This window comes from Eucalyptus grandis, chromosome 7, assembly GCF_016545825.1.
Source record: "Eucalyptus grandis isolate ANBG69807.140 chromosome 7, ASM1654582v1, whole genome shotgun sequence".
Lineage (NCBI taxonomy): Eukaryota > Viridiplantae > Streptophyta > Magnoliopsida > Myrtales > Myrtaceae > Eucalyptus > Eucalyptus grandis.
The window spans coordinates 12,073,373-12,084,658 of NC_052618.1; the positions used below are offsets into that span (position 1 = coordinate 12,073,373).

At 43.9% G+C, this 11,286-nt stretch overlaps 1 protein-coding gene across 1 annotated transcript; it reads left to right on the forward strand.

Moving 5' to 3' along the window:
• The first annotated feature begins 698 nt into the window (after window positions 1–698).
• LOC120295849 lies at window positions 699–1,313 on the forward strand. The gene has a single exon (XM_039317448.1). The coding sequence runs from the start codon at window positions 699–701 to the stop codon at window positions 1,311–1,313; it is 615 nt and encodes a 204-aa protein (XP_039173382.1).
• The last annotated feature ends 9,973 nt before the right edge of the window (window positions 1,314–11,286 follow it).

Consider the following 11,286-nt stretch of genomic DNA (forward strand, 5'->3'; position numbering starts at 1 on the left):
TCCCATTGTTTTATTGTTTGGGGATTTATAACTGCTTCCGCATGTGCTTAAAAATTGAAAGGGTCGGCGATACATAGTCCTAGGATATTGCATTTTAAAATCGACCAAGTAGAAGGATGTGTGCGTGCCCGAGGATCGAGGTGTGACATCCCCCTTTTTGTGGTATCAGAGCTAAGTACAAGATTGGAGTGATAAGGAGCGATGGTTCATGGGATAGTAGTAGGATGGCCTTTAAATTCATGTTGGTGCATGTCTGTGTTAGTTGAATGCTAAAATTGTTTGTTGTTTGAATCGCTCTGTTTCTAATTCGACATTGAATTGGAAGCAGGTGTCAGTAGATTAAAGTGACACAATGAGCGATTAGGAGTCAAGAACTCCTAGGCAGAGGACTTTGTCCTCAGTGACTCGGGCTAGGACTCCGACAAGAGTCGATGCTCGAGGTGGCCGAGGTAGAGCGCAAGCTGAGGCTAGCGTGAGTGTAGCAGCACCACATTCCGTTGGTGCCGGGTAGCAGCCCGCTTGATCGAACAGCTTGGGATCACGCAAGCGTTGGATGCTATGCGTGAGATGATGGGGCAAGAGCACGGGAACAAATAGCCGCCTTTCGCCCGTTGCAGCTGCCACTAATGCTTCTTTGCCAATGCCGTTGCTACAAATGCACCGCCGCAAGCACTGCTGAAGTCCTACCTGCGAGGTCGATGCCTAGTTTAGTGGAACAGTTTTTGAAATTGAAGCCACCGAAGTTTACTGGGGCGGGAGACCCCGAAGCTATTGCTCTATGGATTCAAGGACTAGAGAAAGCCTTTGCTCTATTTATGTGCTCTGAGACTGAGAAAGTGGTCCTGGCAGTTTACCAACTAGAAGGAGTTGCGAGTACTTGGTGGAGAACCACTCAAGGAGCAATATTTCCCGAAGGTGTAGCCCTAGAATGGAACGCCTTTGTTGAGGCCTTCAACGGGAAATACTTTTCAGAGACTGCTAAAGAGATGAAGATGGTTGAGTTTCAGCGCCTTCGCCAATGCTCTATGACTGTGGATCAATATGAGGCAAAGTTTGCTGAACTGTCGCAATATGCCCCTGAATTAGTTGAGAATCCAACAAACCAAGGGAGAAGATTCAGAGATGGACTCAGGCCAGAGTTAAGGAGCCCATTAATTTTGCTGAATCTGAGAAATTATAATGACCTTTATGAGAGGGCTCAGATGATTGAAAGAGACCAGAACGATAGAGCCGCCTCATATGGATCGAGGTTTAGCTCTCATAGAGACAACATTCGCCAAGGAAAGAGGCCGATGTTTGGAAATAGATTCTAAGGCTCGCTCAGCAAGAAGGGTGGATTTAATAGATCAAGACCCATTGGAAATGATGCGTGTCGCTTTTGTGGGAGAAGACACGGGATAGCACCGTGCCTAGCTAGGACGGTTGTGTGTTTTGAATGTGGCCAACAGGGTCACATCGCAAGAAATTGTCCAAGGAAGCAAAGAGGACAACCTCAGTTGCCGCCGCTGCCATCGATGAGACAAATATGAGGGTATGCCCCTCAGAATGCACCGCAAGGAGTACAAAGACCTCCGCCAGGGCACTTTGTGTGCGCGATTACCCAAGGTCGAGGTAAGCTGCGCTGGCGTTATCACAGGTATGGTCTCGCTCAATGACCAACCTGCTTATGCTTTGTTTGATTCGGGAGCAACCCATTCCTTCATTGCCGAACAATATGTTAGGATGCTAGGGTTGAATCTTGTATTATTGGAGTCGGCAATTTGCATATCTACACCCTTGAAAGATAAAGTTATCGCTGCTTTGGGATGTTCGGGGTGCAAGTTAGAGATTGGTGAGCAAGTGGGGAAAATTGACTTGTTAGTCCTAGCCATGTATGATTTTGATTTGATAATTGGCATGGACTGGCTCACCAATCAACGAGCTAAAATGGACTGCTATTGCAAGGCAATTCAATTTGACCCATTAAGGGGTAAGAGCTTTGAGTTTGTTTGGAATCGAGGAGGACCTACGATTTCCTTAATCTCATCGCCGGTAGCAGCTCGTTTGTTAGACGAGGGTTGCCATGGGTACTTAGCAATTGTCATGGATACGACAGTTGAGGAGCTGAAAATTGAAGATATTTCAGTGGTACAGGAGTTTCCATATGTTTTTCCAAAAGAATTGCTAGGGTTACCGCTAGAAAGAGAGATTGAATTTGTAATTGAGCTAGCACCAGGGACAGAACCGATCTCAAAGGCACCTTATCGAATGTCGTTATCTGAGTTGAAGGAACTAAATGTACTGATGCAAGAATTACTGGATAAAGGATTTATTCGACCTAGTGCATCACCTTGGGGAGCACCAGTTCTATTTGTTAAGAAGAAAGATGGATCGTTACGCCTGTGCATTAATTACCGACAGCTCAACCAAGTAACCATTAAGAACAAATATCCCCTCCCAAGGATTAATGACTTGTTTGATCAACTGCAAGGAGTGTCAACATTCTCGAAAATCGACTTGAGGACAGGATATCATCAGCTGAGAATTAAGAAGGAGGATATTCCTAAGTCGGCATTTTGTACCCGGTATGGTCATTATGAGTTTACATTGATGCCGTTCGGGTTGACGAATGCTCTAGCTGCCTTTATGGATATGATGAACCGAATATTCAAGGAATATTTAGATCAGTTTGTGATCGTGTTCATAGATGATATCTTGATCTATTCGAGAAGTGATGTAGAGCATGGGAATCATCTGAAATTAGTGCTTCACACCTTAAGAACCCATCACTTGTATGCTAAGTTTAGCAAATGTGAGTTTTGGTTAAACCGTGTTGCTTTCTTAGGTCATGTGATTTCCGGAGAAGGAATCTCCGTCAACTCGAGCAAGATAGAAGCCGTGATCAAGTGGCCGAGACCATCGATAGTGACAGAGATCAGAAGTTTTATGGGATTGGCAGGTTATTACAGACGATTTGTAGAAGGTTTCTCAGCGTTAGCATCGCCTCTAACAAAGCTCACGAAGAAAAACGAGAAGTTCATATGGACAGACAAGTGCGAGCATAGTTTTCAAGAGTTGAAGGAAAAGCTTACTACCGCGCCTGTACTGACGATTCCATCAGGTCCTAGAGGATTCGAGATCTATAGTGATGCGTCTTTCAGAGGATTGGGTTGCATGCTGATGCAACATGGTAGAGTTGTTGCATACGCTTCCCGGCAGTTGAGACCTCATGAATTGAATTATCCAACGCATGACTTAGAACTCACAGCCATCATATTTGTGTTGAAGATTTGGAGGTACTACTTGTGCGGAGAAAAGTTTCAGATTTTCACAGACCATCAGAGTCTCAAGTATTTGTTCTCTCAGAAGGAGTTGAACATGAGACAGCGCCAATGAATGGAATTGCTGAAGGATTACGACTGTGATATTCTATATCACCTAGGAAAGGCGAATAAGGTCGCCGATGCATTGAGTCGGAAGTCTTCAATAGCGCAAATCTTGGTTAAGGAGTGGAACTTAATCGAGAGAGCTCGGGATTCGGAATTCAAATTTGAGGTAGGCCACCTCTCGAGTCTTATGGCCGCCCTCGGGGTGAACCGGATGTCAGTCGAATCAAACAACTCCAATCGACAGACCCAGATGTACAGAGAATTCTTCAGGAAGACGCAGATAAAAGGAAGGCTGATTTTAAGATTGTTGATGACGGGACTCTAAGGTTTCAAGGACGTTTGGTTGTACTTGACGATGTCGAGCTTAGAGAAGAAATTTTATCCGAAGCACATCGTAGCAGCTACAGCATTCATCCTGGAAGTACGAAGATATATAAGAACCTGCGTCAACACTACTGGTGGTCTGGTATGAAGGCGGACATTGCCAAGCATGTCGCCAAGTGTTTGACTTGTCAGCAAGTAAAAGCCCAGCATTGCAAGCCGGGAGGACTTCTGCAACCTCTCGTGATCCTAGAATGGAAATGGGAGCATATCACGATGGATTTCGTGACTGGACTACCAAGGAGTCAAAGAGGAAATGATTCAATTTGGGTAGTGGTTGACAGGCTGACAAAGTCGGCTCACTTCATTGCAGTTCGAAAGGACCTGAATCTGGATAGACACGCAGACCTATACATGCGTCAAGTGGTTCGTATGCATGGAGTGCCGGTTACGATAACATCCGACAGAGACCCGAGGTTTACTGCTACTTTTTGGAAGAGCTTGCAGAGTGCTTTAGGTACAAAGCTTCAGTACAATACGGCGTATCATCCTTAAATGGATGGCTAGTCTGAAAGGACAATTCAGACTCTTGAAGACATGCTAAGAGCATGTGTATTAGACTTCAAAGGAAGTTGGGAAGATCAACTTCATTTGGTGGAATTCGCCTACAACAACAGCTATCAGCAGAGCATCAAGATGGCTCCATTTGAAGCATTGTATGGCAGAGCATGCAAAACTCCAGTATGTTGGGATGAAGTCGGGGAAAGGAAAATCACAGGCCCAGAGTTGGTTCAACAATCAGTAGATGCCGTGATAGTAATTAGAGACAGATTAAAGACCGTGCAAGATAAGCGTCGAAGGTCTTTGGAATTCCAAGTTGGTAATCACATTTTTCTGAAAGTGTCACCGATGAGGGGAACTTCGCACTTTGGTAAGAAATGCAAGCTCAGTCCGAGGTACGTAGGTCTGTTTGAGATTCTTGAAAGAATCGGAAACCTAGCGTATCATCTTGCGTTGCCGCCAAGATTGGCGCAAGTGCATGACGTCTTTCACGTGTCGATATTAAGGAAGTACAAGCCTGACCCGACCCACGTGCTCAATTTTGAGGAATTGGACGCGGATGACCAAGCCTGGTTCAGATTGTCGATCGTAAAGAGCAAGTTCTGTGTACCAAGACCATTATGTTGGTCAAAGTGGTTTGGCAATACCACGGCATTGAAGGAGCGACTTGAGAGACTAAAGAGTCGATGAGAGAATTGTACCCCCACCTTTTTGAGCAAAGTGTGTAATGGTTTAAATTTCGAGGACGAAATTTTTAGAAGAGGGGAAGAGTTGTGACATTCTAAAATTCGACCCCGTTTCGATAAAATGAAATGTGCATATCGTCGGCGTGCCTATGGTCCTTTTTCTCTGAGCTGATCACTCACGAGTTAACTAACCTATTGGGTGAAGTCGTTAGGGGATATATCTGTGGTAAAATCCCTAAAAGCTACCTAATTGGTTGGATTTGACTAAAATCACATCCGGTCGATTTTAACCATGAAATTTGATTCGGTTTTGGGAATCGAATATTCGAGCGTGTCACAATTCATTTTTAGAACCGTCTCATCATCAGTCAAATTATTGACGAGTCCAAAATTCCAAGAAAGAAATTATCGGAGGAAAAATCGAAGACCAAAAGATAATAGAAAGGGAAAGGGAAAGAGAAAAGGAAAATAGGAATAATGGTATTATTAATTTCCCTTTTCTCTCTCTCCCTTTTCTCTCTCTTTTCTCTCTCTTCTCTCTCCTCTCCCCTCCCCCTCGTGCGATTCCCCCTTCCCACGCCTACTCTCTCTTTCTTTTCCCTCTTTGATTAGTCAAAACCCTTTTCTCTCTTTCTTCTCTCTCTCTTCTCTCCTTCTCTCTCCCTCCTTCGCCGTTTGAACCGAACCAGAAGCGGAAGAAGAAGCCGCACGGCTGCAGCTCGCCGAAGCCAGCCACCGTCGCCGCCCGTCCCGCCGCCCGCACCCGCGCGTCCGCCACTCGCCGCCGCACGCCGCCAGCCCCGTTCCCTCGCGCCCAGGCGTCCTCCCCAAGTGAATCCACCTCTGTCCAGCCTTGTTCCGCTCCGTCCAGCCGCCTCCGGCCACCGGTCGCGCGCCGTCCCGACCTCCCCCGACGTCCCCCTCACCCCCCGGCCTCCCCTCGCCGCCTAGCCGCCGGACCAGCTCCGGCCAGCCCACGACCAGCAAACCCGCGAGTGGGTTTTTGGAAGCTTTAGGCCCGCTTTTGGGCCATTTCCGAGCCCTGAACCCGAGCCGTGCTTTGGGAAGTTTTGTTCCTCGCGTCGCCCCCGTCGGATTGATCCGATTTGCATGCAATTCCGGTGAGTAATCTCACTAATCCCCGATTAGTTGGCTAATTATGCTTAAGGGTTGTTTAGTTTTAATTAATTAGGTTTAGGTGGTTAGATTAGAATAGATTAGCGATTATTAGTTAATTGTGATGTAAATTAGACAAATTGATTGTGCAATTAGCAAGTAGACGTAGTCTACTATTTATTGAAAGCATCTCGGGATTTTTCCCGACCCTTAGTGGGCTTCAATTAGGCTTTTCGGGCCTAACTTGGAATTCTTGGTATTTAAATATTATTTTTCGGAATTAAATTAATTATTTATTTATTTTCCAAAAATTCAACTGGATGGCTTTGTGACCGAATATTATGCTGATGATCGTGGTGAAGTCCTTTTATTTAATCGGGCTTTAGTTTGAGCTAAATTGAATTTTTAATATTAATTATTTAAATTTCGAAATTAATTAATTATTTATTTATTTTTCGAAAATTCAACTGGGATGGCCGTGACCGGAATATTATGTTGATGATCATGGTGAAGTCCATTTATTTAATCGGGCTTTAGTTTGAGCTAAATTGAATTTTTAATATTTATTTTTCAGAAATTAAGATTGAGATGGCCGACGACCAAATCTCGTGGCCGATCGTCGTGGTGCAGTCCGTTTATTTAATTGAGCTGTAATTTGTATGGAATTGATTTAATTATGAATTTTTAGGATATATTCCTAAATGGTTGTTGTTAATTATTTCATTGAGAAATCGTTGGTGCGATTGTCGATATCGAAAGTGGCCGAGTGGGACCGTAAAGCCATTAAATATCGAAAGTGGTCGAGTGGGACCGTAAAGCCATTGAATTTTGAAAGTGGTCAAGTGGGATTGTAAAGCCATTGAATATCGAAAGCGGTCGAGTGGGACCGTAAAGCCATTAAATATTGAATGTTGTCGAATGGAACTGTGTCTTCCACCTATGCTTAAGATGTGATCTGAGGATCGTGATTTGTAATTGGGGATTGAGATGGAATAATCGAATCGACCTAGAAATGGTCAGATTGACATGTAATCGATTAAGTCGATTGAACTGTGATTTGACTGATTGTACATTGAGATATATGAAGTATCTGTATATAACCTTGAATTGCAGGTTGAGACTGATGCCAAGGTACGTCTTCTGCCCTGTGCGTATATAGACAACCTATAGTATAATGGTTTACTAATCGGGCCTTAGTGGGGTAGAACTCGCTGAAACGTAGTCTCATCTCGGTTTGGGGAAAACATTTCAGGACCCCGCTGAGGAGATGAGGAGGAAGAGTCTAAGAAGGAGAACTCGAGGTGAAACCCGAGGAGAAGTACTTTTGGAAGAAGAAGATAATTCCAAGAGGGATCTTGAGTACGATCCAGATGGACTGAAATTTCACCTTCTTTTGTGAACTCCATTTTGATGTGAATAGAGTAAAGTAAAAAGTTGTGAAGAGTTGTGAAGTACTCTGGTTTATGTCATGTATAAAGGTTTGGTTGTGGATTTCAATATGAAAGATATGGCCTACTTTTCTATCCCATTGTTTTATTGTCTGGGGATTTATAACTGCTTCCGCATGTGCTTAAAAATTGAAAGAGTTGGCGATACATAGTCCTGGGATATCGCATTTTAAAATTGACAAAGTAGAAGGATGTGTGCATGCCCGAGGATCGGGGCATGACATTTTGGCCTTCAAAGTGAACTAGTTTGTGAAGGAAATTGTGGAAATTGGTATGGGCAACCTCCTATGTAATTTTGGCCATCAAATTAAAGTTGTTTGGTGGGGAATTGAAGAAGAAATTCAAGAAATTCGTAGGGCTACTGCTATGGGCATTTTTGCCTTCAAATTGGCTTGAATTGTGAAGAAATTGAGGGAAATCAACCGTTGGCTATTGCTTTGACCTTTGGGGGCTAAAGACTTTGCTGGCTGCACTCAAGTTGAAGATATTTCTTCTTGGCCCTAATTGGTTGCTTGTTGAATTTTCAAGCCTCTTGTTCCCCCTCCGTCTTGAAGCATACGACTGGCCCTATCCCCTAGCAATCTTGCTTCTTCTTCATTTCAACTTATGCATTCTCCATTTTCTTCTCTGTCTTTGTTGTTGCCTCACGCCCCGAACCAGCCTAGCCCTCACGCCGCCCGTCTGAGCCACAACGGTGCCCCTCCACACCGCCGATCCAGCCACGACGCCGTCCCTTGCGACCTGCTTCACCCGGCCACCAGCTCGACGCCAACCCGTGACCATTCTAACTCTAACCACAGCCTTCCTCGTCTAGCCCGTCCCCGTCGAGTAGCCATTGCCACCGCCCGCTCGCCTGCATCGTCCAGCTTCGACTTCACACTTCAGCTCCGCCACAACCAGCCCGTGCCCAATTGCTTGAGCCCCTCGAGCGAATCGAAGTTCTCAACTTGGCCATGAGCCTAGCAAGGCTGTTTCAGCCCCATCCGGCCCTCCATTAGAGTTGCTGTAGGCCCGAGTTTTGGTCGCAGTCGCACCGCCGTCGCTGTGAACTCGTTATCTCACTAAACTGGTGAGTTAACATCCTAAGCTCAAATTAAGGGATTAATTGCACTTAATGGGGATTAGTTAGGCTTAATTAAGGATTAGTGGATTAATTAGTCTTAATTAATATTAAGGTTAATTTAGTTGGAGTAATTATTTAGTTGGTTAGTTAGTTAGTTCAACTAGGTTGGTTAGATTGATTTAGTTAGGAATTAGTTAGGTTATGTAATTAGTTTAATTAGATTAAATTAGTTAGCTTGGTAGATTAATTTAATTAGTTCAATTAGGTTGGTTAGATTAAGTTATTTAACTTGATTAAGTGGTTTAATTTAATATTTTGCAATTTATTTAATTAAATTTTAATTAACGTAAATTATATCGGGATAGCCTATTAGCAGAATTTTACATTGATCGTCGTGGTGTAGTTGATTTGTGAAATTGATTTCTAATTTATGCAATTGGGTGTTTGGTGATGATTTTTAGTATTACTGCAAAAATGATTTTATGGTATTTAATTAGAAAAATACCAGGTATCGAGTTTTGATGTCAAAAATGTTTTATGTACTATATAAAATCGTGGAATTTTTTAAATGGGAGTGTACCACGTTTTATGGATCAATTTAAATGTGTGGTCACGCACAATTATTTTACTGGGTATTTTTAATACGAAGAAAATATGCCAAGTCCATTATTTGAAATTGAGACTTTTGGGTGCAAAGCACGATGTTCTTGGCCGAGCATGGATGTGCGTGTGATCGTTACGGAACCTATCACCCGATGAAAGTCGGGGAGGCGATGCTCCTTCAGGAATGCCTCACATCAACGGATGCCGGTTGCAGTGGAGGCTGGGCCGATGCTCCTTTGAGAATGCCGTCTAGATGTAGATGTTGCCATGCCCGAAGAAGCGAGACGATGTTATGCCAGATGACCGCCGACTGTTGAGTTGGTCGTGGCCATTGGGTCGTAAATAATTGGGACACGCTTGAGTAATTGAAATAGCCACGCCTAATTATGGGATGAAATTTTGTGGCATAGAATGAGACATGTCATAACGATTTGGCCTTATAATCAGGACCCCTATGATTAATTGATAAATGAATTGAAGTGAATGCATTTACTGTATGCATATGTTAAATAAGCTGTACTAATGTGCAGGGAGGTGCTGAGGTGAGGTAAGTCCTTTAGGGTGCATGTTTAGGCTGCCCTAGGTGAATTCTCATCCTAATTGGGGTTTAGGGTGTTGACTCGCTAAGACTTTGTCTCACCCCGTTGTGGTTTAAAATTTTTCAGATCCTTAGATGGAGGTAAGACCCATTCGTTTTGGGTGGCCATGAGAAGCAAAGACCCAGCGTACCGTACTCCCTATCCACGGGAACCTCGACTGGACCCCTGAGCTCGTCGTTACCACTATTTTGGTCGATGAGGGCTTACCTCAATTGGTACCTCATCAATTCGAAGCATGGTTCCATCACATGCCTAACGGAGTTCGGGAGGGGCCCTTGGACGGTTTCGACAAACCTGCCGTTGATGACGAGTATGTGGTGGAACTCGACCCTATTGTGGATGCCGATATTTTGGCTGATATCAAGGCGAACCAAGGACTCGAGGTTGAAGAGCCTGCAGCAGAGGTAGCTGACCCATTAGACATCGACATCCCTAATGGTCTTGTGGTAGACCCGGATCCCAAGTAGGTAGGGTCCGGGGTAGAGTTAGCTTGGTCACTCTTTTTGGGTCTAGACCTTTTGTATATAACTTTGTAGGGCCAAGCTGGTTTGTTTATAAAATATGTTTTGTGTTAATTGACTGTCATGCTTTTACTATCACATGTGTTTCTTTGTTGTATGGAGATTATTAGTTCGCTTCCGCATGTGCATAAAATAAAAAGGGTCGGTGACGCATCCTAGGAAGGTCGCAATTTAATCGACCACCAAGGGGTGTGCGCGTACCCAAGGTCCGGGGCATGACACATAGGCTATTATTTGGGGCTTGAGAGTCACGTACATATTTTAGAAGCTCGCACGTGCATATTTCATATGTTATTACTTAGGACTTGAGAGTTGCATGCGTATTTTAGAAGCTATTATTTAGCATGGGCGTAATTTATATACTTATGAAACATTTTGTGGGTCCTTGATCGGGTGAGTATTTTAGGTACTTGAGAACCCTGTTCATGTACATAATTGAGGCAAAGCAATGGCTTTGCTATTGATTTGCCATTCACTTATTAGCATCAAGTATTTGTACGATTCTAATACAAGGCATCTGCCTATATGAGGTTTGGGCAATTTACTTATTGAATGTTCACTCATTTATTGTTGTTTTACCTTTTCAAGCTCATAGGTATGAGTCTCGCTTCGATTCATTTTGGTTTACTTATATAGATGGAGGTAGTTATTTTGGATATAGAGGACGTGAGGATTGACATCAGATACTAGAAGCACACCACTATGGTATGGGTGAGTGAGGGCTTAGGATACTTAATTTTGCATCAATACGAGGCATGGTTTGTTCGGATTGAGGAGGTTGTTGGGCCCGTCCGTGGATTTCATGGACCACTTGGTGGTCTCAATGGATCCCCACCGGATCCCATGATGGCGAATCTTCCTGATGGTGCCACAAATGACCTCAACTCTGATTCCGACTACAACCCTGAGCTCCAGCCAAAAAGAGCAGGCTTTCCAATGAAAACCATTTTTAGAAGAAGCCCTCATAAAGGAGCTATGACTAACCCCTATCCTTTTTGGG